Source organism: Schistocerca serialis, chromosome 10 (assembly GCF_023864345.2).
Source record: "Schistocerca serialis cubense isolate TAMUIC-IGC-003099 chromosome 10, iqSchSeri2.2, whole genome shotgun sequence".
NCBI lineage: Eukaryota > Metazoa > Arthropoda > Insecta > Orthoptera > Acrididae > Schistocerca > Schistocerca serialis.
Window position 1 is genome coordinate 231,168,606 of NC_064647.1, and position 20,606 is coordinate 231,189,211.

At 39.3% G+C, this 20,606-nt stretch overlaps 1 protein-coding gene across 1 annotated transcript in view; it reads right to left on the reverse strand.

Moving 5' to 3' along the window:
- The window catches only part of LOC126424973 (beta-1,4-glucuronyltransferase 1-like), an 81,666-nt gene that overhangs the window by 6,523 nt on the left and 54,537 nt on the right, over positions 1-20,606 (reverse strand). The window contains exons 6-7 of the mRNA XM_050087855.1: positions 20,265-20,456; positions 7,362-7,529 (exon numbers count right to left, since the gene is read on the reverse strand). Coding sequence (XP_049943812.1) covers positions 7,362-7,529; positions 20,265-20,456 — 360 coding nt within the window. The remainder of the gene's footprint in view (positions 1-7,361; positions 7,530-20,264; positions 20,457-20,606) is intronic.

Below are 20,606 nucleotides of genomic sequence, written 5' to 3' on the forward strand. Positions count from 1 at the left end.
GTAGAAGCAATTTGAGCAGCAGCTGGCACCGCAATGACACAATGAACTGTTACAAATCAGTTACTTCAAGGACAGGTCCAAAACATGCAACCTGCAGGGTGCATGCATTTCACTGGCTCCAGACCACCAGCAGCTGCTACTTCAGTGTTGTCAAGTTAGAGCTCATTGTACGGCTGGGTGGAGGTCTGTCGAGCTTTTTAATGAAAGCTGGCTCTGCCTCAGTGCCAGTGATGGCCATGGGTTGGTAAGGAGAAGGCCAGCAGAGAGGCTGCAACCAACCTGCCTGCATGCTACACATCATCTGGGGTGTGATTTTGTATGACAGCAAGAGCATTCTCCTGGTTATCCCCACACCCTGACTGCAAATTTGCACGTCAATTGGGTGATTTGACCTGCTGTGCTGCCTTTCATCGACAGCATTCCGGGGGTTGTTTTCCAACAGGATAACACTCACCCACTTACTGCTGCTGTAACCCAACATTCTCTACAGAGTGTTGACATGTTGCATTAGCCTGCTCAATCACCAGATCTGTCTCCAACCGAACACATACAGGACATCATCGAATGACAGCTCCAGCATCATGCGCAAACAGCATTAACGATCCGTGTATTGACTGATGAAGTGCAACAGGCCTCAAAGCCCGCACCACATACTGTCATCTGGCACCTGTACAACAAAAAATGTCTTCATTTTTGCATACTTGCATGCAACGTTCTGGCAGTTACAACAGTTATTAATGTACCAGCATTTCACATTTGCACGGGCCTAACTCGTGTTCACATTAAAACATTACCTTGGAATTTTAATCACTTACATATGTTATGAGAGAATGTATTCACAGAATTCCATTACTCTACAGCAATTATTTTTTTGTGTAGTGATTTTCTTTTATGTAAATGTAAATGTCGTGTGACTAGGGCCTCCCATCGAGTAGACTGTTTGCCGGGTGCAAGTCTTTCGATTTGATGCTACTTTGGCAACTTGCGTGTCAATGGGGATGAAATGATGATGATTAGGACAACACAACACCCAGTCCCTGAGTGGAGAAAATCTCCGACCCAGCTGGGAATCGAACCCGGGCCCTTAGGATTGACATTCTGTCGCACTGACCACTCAGCTACCGGGGCGGACATTTTCTTTTATCAGTGTATATTAACGTACTGTGCTTCAAGTCCCCCAAACCGCTTTTCACAATTAGTAATTATTGTATCAATTGCGTAACTCAGAGTTATAGGCTTCGCTCAGGTTTTGCCTGGTTTTCCTTGAGCTATGCTCGAGTGGAGAAGAAAATTAATAACACAGGAATAAAAGAGATCCTGTTCTGAGCCACACAATTAAACATAGGAAAAGCACGTTCATAAGACCTTACTGTGATGGTCGTTAATCAAAGAGCAATTTTATAACTGTAATTCAATTGTGAGCCTTTAACAAAACAACAATGAAATGACAAACTGTTCTGGTCTTCAACCATTAAATTGCAAGCAAAGAAAGGTAGCAGCAACATTTGCTATTCCAAAGGTATCTCCTCCCATGAAGGGCTGTGTGGCAGGTCAAATTTTCAGTGTGTAATTTTCGGTCAATAAGAGTTACTAGTGTTGGTGCAGTAGTGATCTTTTGTGTTCCACGGAATTGTTCACACAGCTATTATCACAGGTTTGTATGGATCACCATGAAAGGAGAAGATTGCTTGCAAGCATACAGATGTGAAAAAACATTCTGTTTGAGTACCCTACCTTGTCAGTTTTAATTAATTGTGAATATATGATTGAAATGGAATAAATGTCTCACTAGACATACATGGTAAAACTTAAAATTAAAATTATCTTATATGCATTTTAAATTATTGGTGAGAATAACTGGGATTTCAACTCTCATTATCAAGTTGTGGCATGGTGTATTAGTTATCTGTTTCAACCTACACAATCTGATTTTGGTGATCTTCTCCTATTAGTTTCGACAAATTATCCCAATCATAAGCTGCCTAACTGGCACACCTTCAGCATGGTGCAGCTATTCACCAGCCATAAACTTTGACTTTAAAAGAACTATTTTGAAACAATTAGATGAAGTGAACTACAATAACCAAATAATCAGAACCCAACCAAAATATTATTAGATTGTAACATTATACCACCCAAAGATAATATGAGAGAAATTAGGACTTGTATGGAAGCATATGTAACAGATGGAGGTGTATGTGACAGAAAACAGTTGTTTTTACCCTCATTCTATTTGAAAGGAGAGCTGGAAAGGAAACACCATGCACCATACGGTGGCTTGCTGAGTATTTAGGGTACAGACACACAACAGAATTTTTCACTTATTTTTCTTGTTTACAAGAATTTTTTTAAGAGCAGATATAATAGTCTGACTGTGGAATACATTAATATAATAAGAAAAGAACTTATGGATTTAAAAAATAAAAATCATAAAATGGTTTCAGTAGCACTTCAGATGAATGGAGTGATGGGCAGGAGCACCAGCGTGAAATTAATATTCATCTTTTGTGAGACATAATTCATCTGTCACTTCCTGCTTCACCTTTCCTCCTCCTGGGCTTGTACTGTTCAGACAAACGTGTTAATGTAAATGTGTTTGAACAATAATAACTACAAAACTGATTTCCCAAACCGTGCAATACTTTTTTAATTCATAGTAATAATACCCTTTGAATGATACCAACAGCAGATTTTTTTTTTTTTATTCTCCTCCTGCAAAGATGGATGACTCATATATTGTATTGGGTGAAGTTTGCTTGGTTGCCATACTGGCTGAGAACGATTGTTTTATCATATGATGAATCAAATCATGCACTTGCTTGTGTGTTGTCACTAGAGGCAGAAGGTGTAGAACATCCAGTAGCTTATGCATCAAGACAACTAAATTCTGGAGAAAGAAATTATTCCACGATGGAGAAAGAGAGATTACGCCTTATTTGTGGAATTACATACTTCAAATGTTATCTGTCCAGTAAAAATTCTAGATACTAACAAATCATAAAACATTAAAATTGTTGTTGGGGTTAAAGGACCCTTCTAGTACGTTGATGTGACGGGCAGTATGACTCAGTGAATTTGATTTCGAATTTACACATACAGCTGGGAAGAAGCACAGATATGCGGATAGCTCAAGTAGGAAAGTCGCTTTATTACATATTTCCAGTAAAGAGCATACAGAATGGAAAGATGTAATGAAAGCGGATGACGAATGTAAGCAGTATTTTAAGGAGACACAGTTATGTATGCAGGATGGATACAGAGAAACCAAATCGGTATTGCAGGTAGTGATACCAGCATAGCAATAGTGTGTTACAAGAAACTCATGATAATATGTTAGCAGGTCATGGAGGTTGCAGATCTACCAATGGAAGCAGTATGTATTGGAGGAGGAATAGGCAGATGGATGTAAACCAGTATGTGTAGAATTGTATACAGTGTGTGCAGAGAGCAGATTTGTGTCGAACAAGAGAACCATTGCAAAGGTTACCTGAAGCATTAGCACCATTCAAATTTTTGGGGATTGATGTTTTAGGTCCACTCAATAAAACATTCACACAGAATAAGTACATTCTCACAATCATAGATCATTTTTTAAGACACGTAGAAATGGTCACAATGCCAAACCCATTGGCACAAGCACTTGTGAATAACTGGATACTGAAGTTTGGAGTGCCTGAAACAATAGTAACAGACCAGGGAACAAAATTTATATCAGATCTATTCAAGGAATTGTGTAGGTTATTGAATGTGAAGAAGTTAAGGCTGAGTTCCTTCCATCCACAAGCCCATGGAAGAACTGAAAGAGTTCATAGGAAAATCGGGAAGATGCTTGATTACTATGTTGACTTGCATCACACCAACTGGGATGTCTATTTGAAATATGTTGTCTCTACCTACATCCCAAAACAGCGTACGAATACAGGAGTATCACCATATGAAGTACTATATGGTCACAGAATGCCATCAACTTCTCAACATATAGAAAACAAAAAAAGGGAAGACTAGAGAGTCTGTTAAGGAATTTTCCAGAGTGATTAGGGAAATCTGGAATAGAATATGGAGGGCAAATACACGAGCAATGGAGAAACAGCAAGAAGCAGTGGGCTGTACATCAAGAATACCACAGCATAAGGTCGGTCTGTGGGTGACGCTATCAACTTTGTATATGCTGAAGGGAAGGCAAAGTAGTTTTCTGCAAAGTATCAGGAGCCATACTAACTGGTGGAGACTACATCACCAGTAAATGTCATGATTCAGTTGCTGATGAGAATGACAACTGTGCATGAAGGGTGGTTGCAATCTTTTGAAGGGAGTCCAGAAGTTATTCCAGAGATAGGAGATGCAGACCAGAAGTGTAAAGTGCAGAGGAAGGTAATTAGAAGGTAAACAAGAGGCCATGAATGAAGTGGTAACAAGGAACCCATGTGGATTACTAGAGGATAGTCACTTAATACTTTTTTTAGGTTAGGTATACATTGAGTGTAATTACTATAAGCAGCTGTGGAGCAGCAATGAATTAAAGGGGGAGGAAAGTGATAGATATTCCCGTCCATAGGTGAGATGCAGAGAAGGCGAGATGATCCGATTCATAGTGGGATTACCGCTGTTTATCGGGTTGGAAGTGTTACGGAACCGGCACCTGGAAGGGGGAGTGCTGTTTGCCAAGCAGTAAGATGTAGTGATCATCTGTCATTGCTGGGTGATGCAGGTGGTATTCAACATGTGGGAGATATGTAACGAGGTGGGAAGATTGGAAAAAGCATCTGACAAATTCCATCAGGGAACAGAAAGGTAGTGATATGCCGAGGTATGTGTGAGAGCACACAGAGCATACGATTGACTCTGGAGACTGGCTTACGGAAACAATATTTGGTTCTGTTGATGGGGAAGACATTCAAAGTATGAATGACACAGTAAAGGAGGTTAAACAGTTGGGAAAAGGGAACAAAGCTGTGAATGATTGGCACACTACACAGATTAGAAGTTTAGAGAAGGACATATTGAATAACACATGACTGCTACAACAACTTTGCTGGAGAAGTAATGTGGTATGTCAGAGCTACAAAAAAGGCAGTTAATAAGAATATCAGCAAACCAAAAACGGAAGTAGAAGTCTTAGATAGCGAAGTAGTAATGACAAAATGGTTGCAGTCTGTAGAAGATAGTGCTTGGGGGACACATGGGAAAGGAACAGAAGTACAGGAGGCTATGCAGCAGCCTGTAAGAGGTCAGCTAGGGGTAAACTTGTTGTCGCCAGAGCAGTATCTAGAGGGTCTAAGGGAAGTACAGAAGGAATTACCAATAGAGTTGAGGCTGGTTTTAGAACATGAGCACAAAAACTTACCTTTTTATTTCAAGATAGCCATAATTTCAGTGGGAACTGATGGAGCAAAAGTTTACATTTCTGTTTCTATACCAGTAGCAGGGAATCAAGCACATTACGAGTGCTACATAGTTCGTGCACATTTCGTCAAGTGAGGGATACTGAAGAAACGTGTAAGAGTAAAAACTCAGAGACTATTATTAATTGCAAAAGACAAGGGAAGGTATGTGTAAATGGAGAAAACAAAATTACACATATTGCACGACGAGGAAATCACAGTCTGTCCGCATATGGTAATAAGAGAGGGGCAGCATTCCTGCGCAGTGAAATTGCTGATGGGACAAAAGGAGGTAAGAAAATGCAATAAAGAAGTGATCGAGTCAGAATCATACTTTCAGCAGGCCGAGGCACGGCAGTTATACACTACCTTTGAAAACATGGCAGTAGTGGCTAGTTGTTTCGAGCAAGGGAAGCTTACGCCAGCAAAGAAACTAGAATTAAAAAGAAGTGGTTTGTTATCAAATGGGACAAGTTTTGAGATAAGGGGGCCCAGTTTCCATCTGCCAGCCACGAATTCAGAGATAACTTACCTGAATATTTTGCAGCCTCGTTTGTATCGACCAGAGTAGCCCGTGTAAATGCTACCAGCTACAAATCTAACCAGCTTAAATCAAACTCTAGGGCCAGAATTAATGCAGTCTATAAACATGATTTTGAACCAGCAGGAGGGAAGAGTCTCCTCGGAAACCTTAGTGCAGCGTGCAAATTTATATCGGGAAAATCAGTACCAGAAAGAGACAACACGACTACTGTCATACCAACACTGCAGTGACACTTGTTCTGCTGAGTGTAGTCCTCGTTTTGGTACACAGAAGATGAAGCACAAGACAGAGTTCAGACCCAGCTGTCATTCAGATACCTGTGGATCGGATACTCAGAGCATAAAAGCAGCAGAAGGAAGATGAACGCGCAAGGGGATAGTATTAAGGATAATTGATTCATTTTAGTTTGCTTGTAAGTTTGGAATAGAAAGTTTGAAGTTATTGTGCAACAAGCCCAGTAATTAAATAAGTTCCACGGTGTTTGAGTTAAGGAGCTGGGAAAGGGACCCTGTAGAAATGTGTAAGATTAAGTGATAGGGCTGAGGGAACCAATTGTTGGAATAATTCTCAAGTGGCGAAACACGGTCATAAGGGCCAGTCGCCAGGAAGTCTAGTGTGAAGAATAATCCAGTTTGGTCAGCCTGAAAAACCGGGCTTAACTATACAGTGACAGATGTTCTCCATTAACCATTTTGTGGCCAATATAATTAATTACATCTCAGAATGCAACATTATTCGCTAGTCATTGTCTAAGACTTATAGGAAGTCAAAATACAGTGTAATAAACTGAAGTTAGTTTTAAATGAGATTTTTATATGGCACAAATGCGTGATACAGATTGTGATTCATTGTGTACTACAAGATTACTGTAGATCCTTACAACAACTAAAAATGCAGTAAAATAGTAATATAGCCTATATCAGACCACCAATGATACAAGTAGCTTGCAGTCAAAGACTATGAAAGTGTGTGGGTATGCGTAAGAATATGAAAAAGAATCTAATTAAGGTAACTCACCATATAGCAAAAACGCCAAGTCACAGATAGGCATAACAAAGGAGTGTCAAACAAGTAAGCCCCTGACCAAAAAGGCCTTCATTGGAATTATAAAATGCACGCACGAGCACAGACTCTGGCCTCGGCAGCCAGTCACTGTGTGTGTGTGTGTGTGTGTGTGTGTGTGTGTGTGTGTGTGAGAGAGAGAGAGAGAGAGAGAGAGAGAGAGAGAGAGAGAGAGAGAGAGTGGGTGTGTGTGTGCGTGTACACCAAATTATTTACCGAACAACTAGAGTACACTGTCTGTGGAGACAGGACGGGCATCCAGTCGCCCTCAGCCACTAACATTGCCAAATACAATGAATAACATGCTGACCTCACAAAGACATGAGATAATACACAGAAGCAGCAGCAGCAGCCTAGTAAGAAGCCTGACATACCTGGCTGATCCTGTTAAATCCATACTGCTTAAATCTTTCATCGTAAAAGGGTACAGAGTTGCGAGAAATGTAGAACGGCTCCCACGGGTCCTTCCACAGAACTTCAAACAATGGTGACAGACCCTTGGATGGCGGCTCCTTCTGCCACGCTTCATAATCTGTGTGCACCTGCAACAATATTAAAAAATACAAACTTGCACCCATATCATCAAAGTTACCATAAATTAACACTGTCAAAGACAAGAATTTACAAGAAACAATAAAAGAGGAAAAATTCAAAATATTTACTACGGTCTGCAAAATTTGAGGAGACAAGAGGGCTTATGGCATCCTATGCAGCCTGTAGCATTCCATCTCATAATGCTATATGTTGACTCTCCATAGTGACTAGAATAGTGAAGATATAAGAACACTAATATTTGGGGTCACAAAAATTATTATTTTTATTCATTTGTAATTCCGAGCCCAACAATTTTCACAATAAAACTCAACGAACTGTGTGTATTATAACTTTTGTACTGAAATTTTTGATCACACGTTTCAAACACAGATGTGCGACTTCATTTTGCAATCTGGCTGTCAGTCACTCATGCTCAGTTCAAATTTTAATTGAACTGTCAGGTCAATATGCTAGCTCAGTTTTTTTCTGTGACTACCACCATGTTTCAAAATGAGTTCCTACAAATGCAGACAGCTATAACACTGTTTTTCTAAGACCCACTGTTGTTGGTAAGCAATACGCTTTTCTTATTCTTTCAATAACATGACATCATTTAATCAGCTATTACGTACCTTGCACTGACAGTCAGGCGACTCCACATGAAAAAATAAGTACTAATGAAACACAAAAATAAACAATATCACATTTAAAACTACAAGGCCTGTAGCTGCAAGTCCTTGGGCTGCTGCTTTATTTCAGTGGAACCTTGTTTACCCAGCCTCATTAATCCGGATCTCTGGTCATTTTGGATCGATTTTTTTTTCTTCCATTTCAGTATTTGATAATCTGAAAGTAATAACAGCAACAACTAATGAGGATACTAATTAAATTTACGATGGTCACTCCAAAAGAAATGCACACTATTTTTGTAAAAATACAGTTTTCATTCTACATGTGTGAAAGTTTTACAGCGTGTAGATACATCCTTCCTGCTTGTTTTCAAAACTTAGTTCAACCTGTTCCCGTGAGTGGCACCGTCACAGCATGCCTTCAAGATGGCTGCTACACTTCACGTTCATCAGAAGCAACATGCTGTCATAGAATTCCTGTGCTGTGAAAACTAGACAGTGGGAAACATCCACAAGAGGTTGAAAAAGGTGTACGGAGTTGCTGCTGTCGATCGCAGTACAGTTAGTCGATGGGCAAGCAGGTTACGTGAAGAAAGTGGGCACGGCAATATTGAGGATTGTCCTTGCAGCGGCACGCCTCGTACTGCACACACTCCAGACAATGTGCAGAGAGTTAACGAATAGGTGACTCCTGACAGAAGCATCACAGTGAACGAATTGTCGTGCTATGTTGGGATAGGGGAAGGAAGTGTTTGCAGAATACTGAAAGTGTTGGCGTTAAAAAAGGTTTGTGCCAGGTGGGTTCCCAGGATGTTGACAGTGGCTCACAAAGAAACAAGAAAAACAGTATTCAGCGAACTTTTGGAACAGTACGAGAATGGTGGAGGTGAATTTCTTGGAAGACTTGTGACAGGTGATGAAACATGGCTCCATCATTTTTCACCAGAGACGAAGAGGCAATCAATGGAGTGGCATCATGTAAATTCACCCAAGAAAAAAAATTCAAAACCATGCCTTCTCCTGGAAAAGTTATGGCTACGATGTTTTTCGATTCCGAAGGACTCTTGCTTGTGGACATCATGCCAAGTGAAACCACCATAAATTCTGATGCATACGTGACGACACTGAAGAAACTTCAAGCTTGACTGAGTCGTGTTCGACCACATTGGCAAAAGCAGGACGTTCTGCTGTTGCACGACAACACACGACCACATGTCAGTCAAAAAACCATGGAAGTGATCACAAAACTCGGATGGACAACACTGAAACACACGCCTTACAGTCCTGACCTGGCTCCATGTGATTATCATCTCTTTGGGAATTTGAAAGACTCTCTTCGTGGAACAAGGTTTGAAGATGATGACTCCCTTGTGCATGCTGCCAAACAGTGGCTTCAACAGGTTGGTCCAGAATTTTACCATGCAGGTATACAGGCGCTGGTTCCAAGGTGGCATGAGGCAGTTGAGAGGGATGGAAATTATGTGGAGAAATGAAAATGCTGTTCCTACAGGATATATCTACACACTGTAAAACTTTCAAACATGTAGAATAAAAGATGGATTTTTAAAAAAATAGTGTGCATTTCTTTTGGAGTGACCCTCGTAAATTCAGGCAACCTCCATAAACAGATACTGGCATAGTGTCAGTTAACAAGCTCAAAAATATCAAATTACACAGCACTCTGTAATGCTTCTGTTTGATGTGGGTGTAAACTCAAATCAAACAGAAAGAAGATGGCAGTGTCTAAGGACAAAAAGTCAGATGAAATGCACAGAATGGAAAGGAGAATTGTTGAGAAAAATTGTTACTGAATTTTGTGTTGGAACTTCAATAGTGACAGACTGGAAGAATAAACAGAAGGAAATTAAAGACTTTTAACTCAAAATGATGATTCCTGGTGATGAAGTTACTGCCATTTGTTCACCTACAGACAGTAATAGTGAAGATATATTGTCGGAGGAAGCGGTGCTCATTATGACGATATAACAACACACAGAGAAGCAACAAAACAGCCGGAAAAAATAACGAGTTGTTTGGAAGACCAAGGGTTTTTGCTTGAACTATGAACTTTGGCTGAACTATGAAATACCTGTGTGATTGTGCTGCACATAAACAACATATGAATGAGATTTATATCACCTTTATAAAACTGACCATGTTTTTTTCCAGTATCTCATCAAATTCTCCCTGAAAAATAATGTACAATTTGCTTGCCCATGTCAAAACAAATTTAATCTGTGTGGCATTTAAGCACTGTCACTCTACATTTTTTCTGAATTTATTGATTCTTCTGATTCATCTGTAACTGTGTGACAACAGCCTCACCTAGACTGCGTAAACAAGACTACACTGTACATGATTTGCTAAATGTCAGTGATACATTTGTTAAACACTGATGTTTAGCACGAAAAATTTTGTTTTGATGGTAGACAACTTAGAAAAAAGGGCAATTATGAACTGAACTGAACTATTGGAAAATATCTTTCCCAGATGTCAGATGGGGTGAATTGTAGGGACATTATTTGGGACACAGGGTGGGGTAGGAGCAGCAACGTGCTGGTACACAATGTGTAGGTAGGTTTGCTACTCTCATCAAGCACCCCCACTAAGTGGCTGCTGCAGTACTATTTATTATCTGTGTGTTGCTTCACCCAACAATACATACCATTAAATGATATACTGCTCTAGACAAACTTGGGACTGCTCCAGCAAAGAAAAACATAAAATTTCATTTCAAATAAAATTTTGTCTGGATAAAGAACAAATTTAAATTTTTAGTTTACACTGTGCATTACATTTTATCAGGCTATTGGGGATGTCAGAATTGCAAATGGAGTCAGGATTAATGGATTTTTGGCTGTTTTCAACAATATCTGTACAGGCAGCCTTTGAGAAACAATATATTGATTTAACCTAAGTCAGTACTTTAACCCCTGAACATACTGATTTTTTTTACAAATTATGTTCATAAAACAGGACTCTGTGTTAATGAAAAGCATCTTATAATGGAATGACATTACATATAGGCACATAAAGATAGCTTTTAAAGCTAAAAGCAATCAATTATAAATTTTTGAAGAACACCAATAATTAAACCCTGATTGTACTTGTGCAATGGACTGCGACTAAAGTAGCGTAAATATGAAGATGAACCACGTATTGCACAATGGTATTCTGTGAACGGAAATCTTGGAGCAGCTGGGTGTATCACAGTAAATGTATTTATTTCATACCACTGGGGAGTACTTGTCAGTCAACTGGAGAACTTTCTCCACTTTCAGCCTCTGATGAAGCAATGTATCACATTTTTCTTGGCTTTCTGAACCACTAAATTCAATGTCAAACACAGGATAAATATAGCTATTCATTTTTGGATGTGTAAATAACAATACATGACAAAGACAAACTGCACATATGCAATGGCAACCAAAACAGAAAAGCAGGCTACAAATTTAGGACCAGATGCTCTCTAGCAACCAAAACTTAACTATCAGTGGTGAGTTCCGAAATGAATATAATTCCCCCCCTTCCCCAATCTCAAAAGTCTGTTCTTATATTGTCAGAGTATACTCAATATTTTAAGTTTCTGTCAAAATAATACATACGAGATAGCTTAGAACTTTATGCTAAGTGATTAAAATATGTTAAGTGATTAAAGAATATATATATATATATATATACCCTTGGACTTCATAAGGATGGCGGGAAATAGAAAGAGGAACCATGAAAGGAGATTCGCTAACACAAAAATGAGCAAGTCTGACCACCTTTATTACAATGATGATATTATACTGTTTTGCACTACACTGAGAAAATGAAGCAGAAATACACTGACAAATGTTTCCAAGTGAGACACATAGCACTACTGTCGACATTTGCATTTTTGTACACATTTTCGGTGCAGTACAGATACAAAGATAAAGGTGGTGAGAAATCAAGCAAAAAGTAAGTCCTTCACAATGAACCATTGGAGACCACAGGTTCCTTAACCAAAATACTCTGAAAATATCGCTGAAAAACTTCTGAAATTTTGTTGGTTTAGTTAGGCTTCACCTTGTATTTGTGGTATGACTTCAGTAACATAAATGTATATACAATAATGATATCTAATAATGTAAATTACCATAATTATCAGCATCTAAATATTATTATTATTATAGTAGTAGTAGTAGTAGTTGTTATTGTTAGTAAAACTATCCAGACACTGGCTGTGGACATATCATTCACTATATTTCAGAAATATTTTAGTCTTGGATCAAAAGCACCACCATTATGAATAAAACCTTGCTAAGCTGCAACATTGTAGAACTGTTTCTACAACCAATTTACGCCTATCAGCAAGATGGAAAAAAAAAAGTTGGTCACTCAACAGAGTTTGTTTTGTTGGTGATACATGCACAGCAGTTACTTCATGTTATATAATTCTACTAAATTCTCCACTCTTTTTGTAAACCAGAGATGGTTGAGCAGTTGATATGTACCAAATCTACTGCTTATGAAGGAAGGCTCTTTGTTCATCATTATCAAAATTTTCACATACTAAAAGTAGCTTCTGATGTAGCATAAGACACACTTTCAGCTACAGCATAGAACTACTTGAAATTATCAGTATCTTCTCGCATAAATTTTTTACTTATTTTCATTTTATCAGGTTGTTCGTGTGATTCTAGTTTTCATATGTGGTTTCCCTTTTAGAAATTATCCCCAACATTCCTAACACTTATTTGCAGTGACACAATAGGTTCTGTGGGGAATAGCTTCCATGAGCCAGTCCCATAAAGACCGATACAAGAGCACTGTGTAACTTACTTTTTGACTGTTGCTCTGAAAAGAATTTTGAAGCAACTGAACTATCACATTTTAAGTACAAGATCAAAATACCTCAATACAGGTAATCTGTTTCATCCAAAAGAGGATGTCATGATTAATATCAATTAATTAAAACACGGATAATCCTGTTCAGAATGAGATTCAAATTAGGCACCTTCCATGTTAAAAATACACAGAGTTTTGATCTTTTTTAGTGATTTTCATTTTTGTGTGTTTCTAGCCCTTACACCCCCATTTCAACTCTGTCCACAATATACTGGAAACACAATTTGCATGCAAGCTGGTGATATATCAGAAGCCCTGAATTCTATTATGTGTAAAGGTACAGAATTTAGCTGAATTAAATTTGGGATTTTTTCCCATAAGCATTAGAGGTGTGAAATTTTTCAGTACCCTTGTTGTCTATAAATGAGCAAGCAAGTCTACAACTAACTTTAATATAATATAATTTCTAAGATAGCTAGATCATGGAGACATCATCTATGTGCATATTATATTGGGTATTACTTCAAATATTTGTTTTGTATTTTTATTACTATTTAAAGTTACTTCTCCGGTGCCTGCGGCGGTTACAGTTTGTCAGCAGACACCCCTACGTCACAGCAGGTGACACGCAGACGTACCAACACTGCACAGAGTGCTGAGGGGGTCCTCAGAGCACATCACCACTAGTGACGTCTGTGACTGTAAAAAACAATAATGAAGAAAATCTTAATTTGTCTTCCTCCCAAATGTGAGTCCAGAGAGTTAACCACTGCATCATCTCGCTTGGTACAAGTTACTGATAACTTTTTGCTCCCTGTATTTTATTCTTGATATCTTCAGACTTTTGAAGACTGAATTCCAGTCAACATTGTCACAACTTTCTCTATATCTATAAATGCTATAAACATCAATTTGCTTCTCTCTGTCTCAGGAAAGGGGTAGGGTCAGCATGGCCTTGCATGTTCCTACATTTCTCTGAAATCCAAACAGATTTTCCCAAAGGTCATCTTCTATCAGTCATTTCACACTTCTGTAAATCATCTGTGCCAGTGTTTTGAAAACAGAATTATTAATATGATAGTTTGGTAATATTCATATCCATTAACATATTTCTTCTTTGGAGTAGAGTAGCAATTATTGCATTGTAAAAGTCATACCTATTAACATATTCCTTCTTTTGAGTAGAGTAGGAATTATTGCATCCTTCTTGAAGTTTGAGGGTACTTCATGTGCCTGATATATGTTACGTACAGGGTGGAATATTTCTTTCGTAGCTGGCTCTCATGAAGATTCCAAAAATTATGGTGGAATGTTGTCTATTCCAAGACACTTGTTTCGATTTAGGTCTTTCAAGACTCAATCAAATTCGTCTCTCAATATATCTCCTACCTCATCTTAATTTATTTCCTCTTGTTTTTCTATAGTGCTGTCTTTCAAGTGTCTTTCCCTTCTACAAAACCTTTGTGCATTTCTTTCAGCTTTCCCTTCTTTGCTTAGTGTGGGTTTTCACCTGAGTTCATAAATATTCATAGGGGAGCTTCTCTTTTTTCCAGGGATACCTTTCAGTTTCCATAGGTAACTTTCCCATAGTTCTGCAAGCTTCTACAACCCTGCATGCATCATCTAGCTGTTCTGCTTCACCAGTCTGCAGTTCCCATCAATCTCATTTTTTAGATGACAGTATTCCATTTTGCTTGCTTCATTTGCTATATTTTCATATTTTCTCCTTTTGTCCATTACATCCAATCTGTCACAAATTATCTGCCTATTTAAATCTCTCTGCCTCAACTATTTCATCTTTCACTGCTACCCATTTGTCTTATGTTCCTTACATTTGTTTCAGTCAACTGTGGTCTAATACTCCCTCTGACATCCTCAACAACCTCCGCTTCATTCATCTTACCCACATCCCCGCTCCTTAAATTTCTGTCTTTCTGCAGATTCTTCAATTTTAGTCTGCAGTTCATAATCAATAAGTTAAGGTCCACATCTGCTCCTGGAAATATTCTGCAGTTTAATTTCTGGTTTTGAAATTTGTGTCTTACCATCATACAATCTGACTAAAATCTTCCAGTGTTTCCCTGTCCCTTCCAAGTATACTACTTTCTTCCATGATTTTTGAACCAATTATTATAACTGATTGAACTGTGCTTAGTGCAAAATTCTACCAGGCAGTTTCCCCCTCCATTTTTTCTCCTCTAGTTCATGTTCACCCATTTTTTCCTTCTTGTCCTTTTCTTACTACTGAATTCCAGACCTCCATCACAATTACATTTTAACCTCTATTAACTATTTGAATAATTTTATCTCACCAGACATTCTTTTAATGTCTTTATCATGTGTGTAGCTAGTAGCATAAATTTTTACTACTTTGATGAGTGTTGGATTTGTGCCTATATTAGCTATTATAGTGTGATCATTATGCTTTTCATAGTAGCTACTGATGTTCTCCTGTTTTCTTATTAAATATGAGGCATTTTTTTTGCATTACCCCTATTTGATTTTATGTTGTTAACTCCATACTGACCTGACCAAAAGTTCTGTTCTTTCTGCTATATGCCACTCTTATTCCCACAATATCTAACTCCAACCTACACCTTTCACTTTTTAGATTCTCAGTGACTCAGCAGTGAAGCTTCCAACTACAAATCTGAAGGTCTCAGGTTAGACCTCAGAAAAACCCTAGTATTTCTGTCTGCCATTTATCACTTCTTTCACCTCCGGCAATGTTTGTCGATGTAAAATTCTGAGATGCACTGTGGTTCAGAAACCATGGGTCACCTTATAAGTGGCTGGATAAATGTCAGAGGAAGACAATGGTATACCAGCTCCAACAGATCTGTGCCTAGCAAAGCACTGTGGCATTCAAAACAATCTTCGGATTGATAACTGTTCTACTTTCTAACCTACTTACATGATTAAGGGATCTAACATTCCACACTCCAACCTGTAGAATACCAGTTTCGTTTCTCTTGATGACAACATCATTCTGGGTAGTCCCTGCCCAGGGATCCAAATGAGTGGTTATTTTATCTACCGAATATTTACCTGTATTATGAGAAGGAAAGTTGCTACTCACCATATAGAGGAGATGCTGAGTCGCAGATAGGCATAATAAAAAAAATTTTGACACTTAAACCTTTTGACCAATGGCCTTTGTCAACAATAGACCACATACACACACACACACACACTCACGCAAAAGCAACTCACACACACGACTGCAGTCTCAGGCAACTGGAACCACACTATGAGCAGCAGCATCACTGCATGATGGGAGTGGCGACTGGGTGGGAGAAAGGAGGAGGCTGGGGCGGGGCAGGGGAGGGATTGTATGGTGGGGGTGGCAGACAGTGAAATGCTGCAGGTTAGGCGGCAGGAGGGAGAGGTGGGGATGGGGTGGGGGGATGGGGGGGATGTAGCAAAAAAGGAGAGAAATAAAATAAATAAAGAAGAAGACTGGGTGTGTTTCCAACTGCACAAGTCAGAAAATCTGGTGTTGGTGGGAAGGATCCATATGGCACAGGCTGTGAAGCAGTCATTGAAATGAAGGAGATCATGAACACACAGGTCAGGAAGAACACAAGAATAGAATCCGATCACTATCTTACAGAAGTTAAGTGCCTTTGGATTCCAAACAGGGACAGACTGCCACAGATGAACAGAAAACATAAAGGTAGACAGAGACAAATTAAGACACAATCGATCCAGATATGAGGAAGGAATTGAATCATTCAATGAATGGGACGACATGAAGTGAAATATGGCGAAACAGGCTGAACTATGGGGAAAGGAAGAAAAGAAACGGAAGCACTGGTGGTGGAACAAGGAATGTGAGGAAGCGGTAGAGACTCGCGGGAAAGCCTGGAGAGACTGGAGCAGCAAGAAGGACCCGGAAAAATGGGAAGTTTTCTTAGGAGCAAGAAAGGAAACAGCCCGAACAATACGATGGACCAGAAGACAGAAGATGAAGCAGGAGGAATTGGACGAGATTGAGAACAACCTCAAGAAAAACAACAGCAGACACTTTTTCGGGAAATTCAAAAAGAGCCTGATTGGATACAAGGGTAGGGAACTGTTTATAAGAGATAAGAAAGGGGAGCTGGCTGTCAGTGCGAAGGAGAACTGTCAGATTTTTGCAGAGCACTTTCACGACCTGCTGAACTGTGAACCACCCGAAGAAGAGCTGGAACTGGGGACTTACACAGAAGAGAGAGAGCCACGCCCTCCAACCAGGGATGAAGTCGCACATGCCATAAGCGATCTGAAGAATAATAAGGCAACTGGAGAAGATGGTATAGCAGCTGAGATGATAAACTGTGGAGGCAACAAAGCAGTAGACAACATGACCAACATAATTCATCAGATCTGGAGAACAAAGAAGTTGCCATAAGGATGGAAGAATGCAATTGTAGTACCAATACACAAGAATGGGGACAAGAGAGATGGCAAACAACTACAGAGGAATATCGCTACTAGAGGTCGGATACAAGGTGCTGTCAAAACTATTGCTCAAGAGAGTACAACAGGTAGAAAGTACAGTTGGCGACTACCAAGTGAGAGTCAGGAAAGGAAGAGGTTGTGTAGAACAGATATTTATCCTGAAGCAACTGATAGAACATAGGGCCTTAAAAAGCAAAAAGACAGTAATAATCTTCGTGGACTTCACAAAGGCTCCATTAACAGACAGACTCTTGTTAGGATCCTGAAGAACAGAGGACTTGATGGAACTACACAAGAACTCATAAAAGAAATTCTGACAGACACAAAAGCAAGGGTGAGATTCAGAGGAGCACTGCCAGAAGATTTTGAGATAAAGACTGGTGTTAAACAGGGAGATGGATTGTCACCATTGTTGTTCAATATAGCACTGGATGAAGTGATCAGGCAGTGGAGAGCAATAAACGAGGAATTGGTAATACCAAAGACCCATGTGGGGGACAAAAAGGACAACAGGGCTCAAGTGGACTGCCTAGCCTTTGCAGATGACATAGCAATACTAAGTGAGACGGAAGAAAACGCAAAGAAACAACTCAACAACTTAAGGAAGGTAGCCAGAAAGCTGGGACTGAGGATCGCCTATAACAAGACAAAGACATTAAACACCACTGCCAACTGGGAAACACGGGAAGGCACTGTGCAAATGGTGGACAAATTTAAATACCTGGGAGAATTTATAACAGAAAGGAACAGGAGCAAGGAGGGAATAACAGAGAGGATAAAGAAGATGAGGTCAGCCTTCTGCATGACGAGAGAGGTATACAATAAAAAGAATATATCCACAGAGGCAAAGATAAGTCACTACAAGGCAACAGTGAGGAATGCAGTATTATATGCTGCCGAGACGATGACATTAGGAAGAAATGGGGCAGAGAAACTAGAGAAAGAAGAGAGGAAAATACTGAGAAAAATACTAGGTCCCAAAAGAGGTGGAGAGAGGTGGATGCAAAGACCTAGGGAAGAACTGTACCGGAACATGAGAACAATATCCGGGGAAATCAGACTGAAAAGGGCAAGGTTTGCTGGGCATGTAGTTAGGATGAGTATGGACAGAATGACGAAGAGAGTGTGGGAAACTACAGGGAGGACAAGGGGAAAGACAGGAACCAAGTGGATTGTTGAACTTCGGAAGGACTGGTTGGAATTGGGGATCAAGGTCAAAGGAAAGGAAAATTGGAGGAACAAATATACACTGACAAATATGCCGGAGATCAATGACAGAGAAGAATAGAGGAAAAGATTAGAATGTCACCAGTGGAGCCGCCAGGAGAAACGGAAATTGAAGATCTCAGAAGAAGAGTGGGAGAGGAGAAGAGAAAGAATGAAGAGGTTCTGGGAGTATACGAGGAAAATGCAGTCCACGAAGGGGCTACCCGTGGTCCTACAGAGGCCGTAACGCAAGAAGAAGAAGAAATGAAGGATATCATGTTTGGCAGCATGTTCAGCAACAGGGTGGTCCACTTGTTTTCTGGCCACAGTTTGTACAAAATGGCATGCCACACTGTCACTAATTAGTAACTTCATGTAATTCACTCTAAGTTGCAATATGGCATTCATTCACATAAACAAGGGGATTCACATTTGTGTAAGGATAATAGTTCCATGTATTTTTCAAAATTTAAACCATCAACATTTTCTATAATCCAAAATTCTATTAGTTCCTGTAGTCCATCAAAACCAGTAAATTCAAACTAGCCAAAGTTTAAAGAATTATGCAATCTTCAAAATAAGTCTGTTCCTATGCCATTCTTTATGAGGCCCATCCCTACCAAAAAACAATCATTCTGCGGTGAGACTGTAATGGAGTAACTGCTATGTCACCTATATGGAAAATGTACTGCAGTTGATCTGGCGGTTGCATTAAGTCAAAAAATATACCGTGTTTGTGACGCGTTTCACATCCTACCATTTATAACTCGATAATTCACAATGATTGCTTTTAATATGAACTTGTACAAGATACCAACAATTGTATCAATCGTTAACAATGACCTATAACGACAGTGTAGATTGCTGAAAACAAAGTATTGCTACATGCTTATAATTAATATTAATAATTCTGTGCAAGAGGAAGGGGAATTACTAATTGAACTTTAAGCAGCTGTGTTGAATGTTTATTTGCCATACATGAACAACTGTTATTACTAATTACTTTGATCTTAGGATACTATATTCAAACTATAAGGTAGAACATCCACCGCATGTAGTCAGTAACTATTTGTTTATCTGTACAAAACTGAAGTATACTTGAGACCCGAACCAGCCACAAACATGAGTTCAGAGAATATCAAAGTGCAATTAAAGTGTCTAAATTTCAATACTGGTGTGACCTACATTACTGACAACAGCTTACTTTCACCGCCACCAACTTTTCAGTCAGTTTTCGACAGAGGCACTGCTACTGATGACATCCGTGCAGGTAAACAGTATAGGTTACAATATGTTTGATGTTTTTTGGAATCCATGTTGGATGGCACGGAAGAGGTCATTCTGTTCACAATACGCCTTACATTTGAGTTCAGAAGATATTCTAAGATTCTACAACAAACAGATGTCAAGGATATTGGACAGTAGTTTTATGAATCACTTCTATTACCCCTCTTGTAGATGATAGTGTACAATTATCTTAAAAATCACTTCAAAAACCTTGCAGTTCATGAATGACCTGCAGGCAAGGGAAGGCGGCTGAGGAACACAATTAGCAGATGAGTAAACCTACAATTAGAGTATCTACAGATGAGGGTTCACATTCTGTGCCAAAAGAACAAACACAGATTGATCTTAGTAGTGCTCACTAACCTGGCACTTGAGGCAGAGCTCTATGTAGAATGGCCGCAGCAGGCCCTTCTCAGCCAGCTTCAGTAGCTGTGCCTTATCCTCCGGAGGAGGGATGGCCTCTGGAGCTTCGAAGGCTGGCACCACATACACAGTTTTGTCATCACGCCGCGATTCGCTGAAGAGACGGCCCCGCAGTGCGAACTCGTAAAAATCCTGCTTGGAAAGAGGTTGAAATTCTGCTTATCACAAGTTAAAAGTACACAGAAATTATCTGCTATATATGGGTGAGAAATTATGAACATGTCTAGAGTAAGACAATAAAATCTTATGAGTCTTTAAGCTGTGTCATACTCCTCTTGAAAC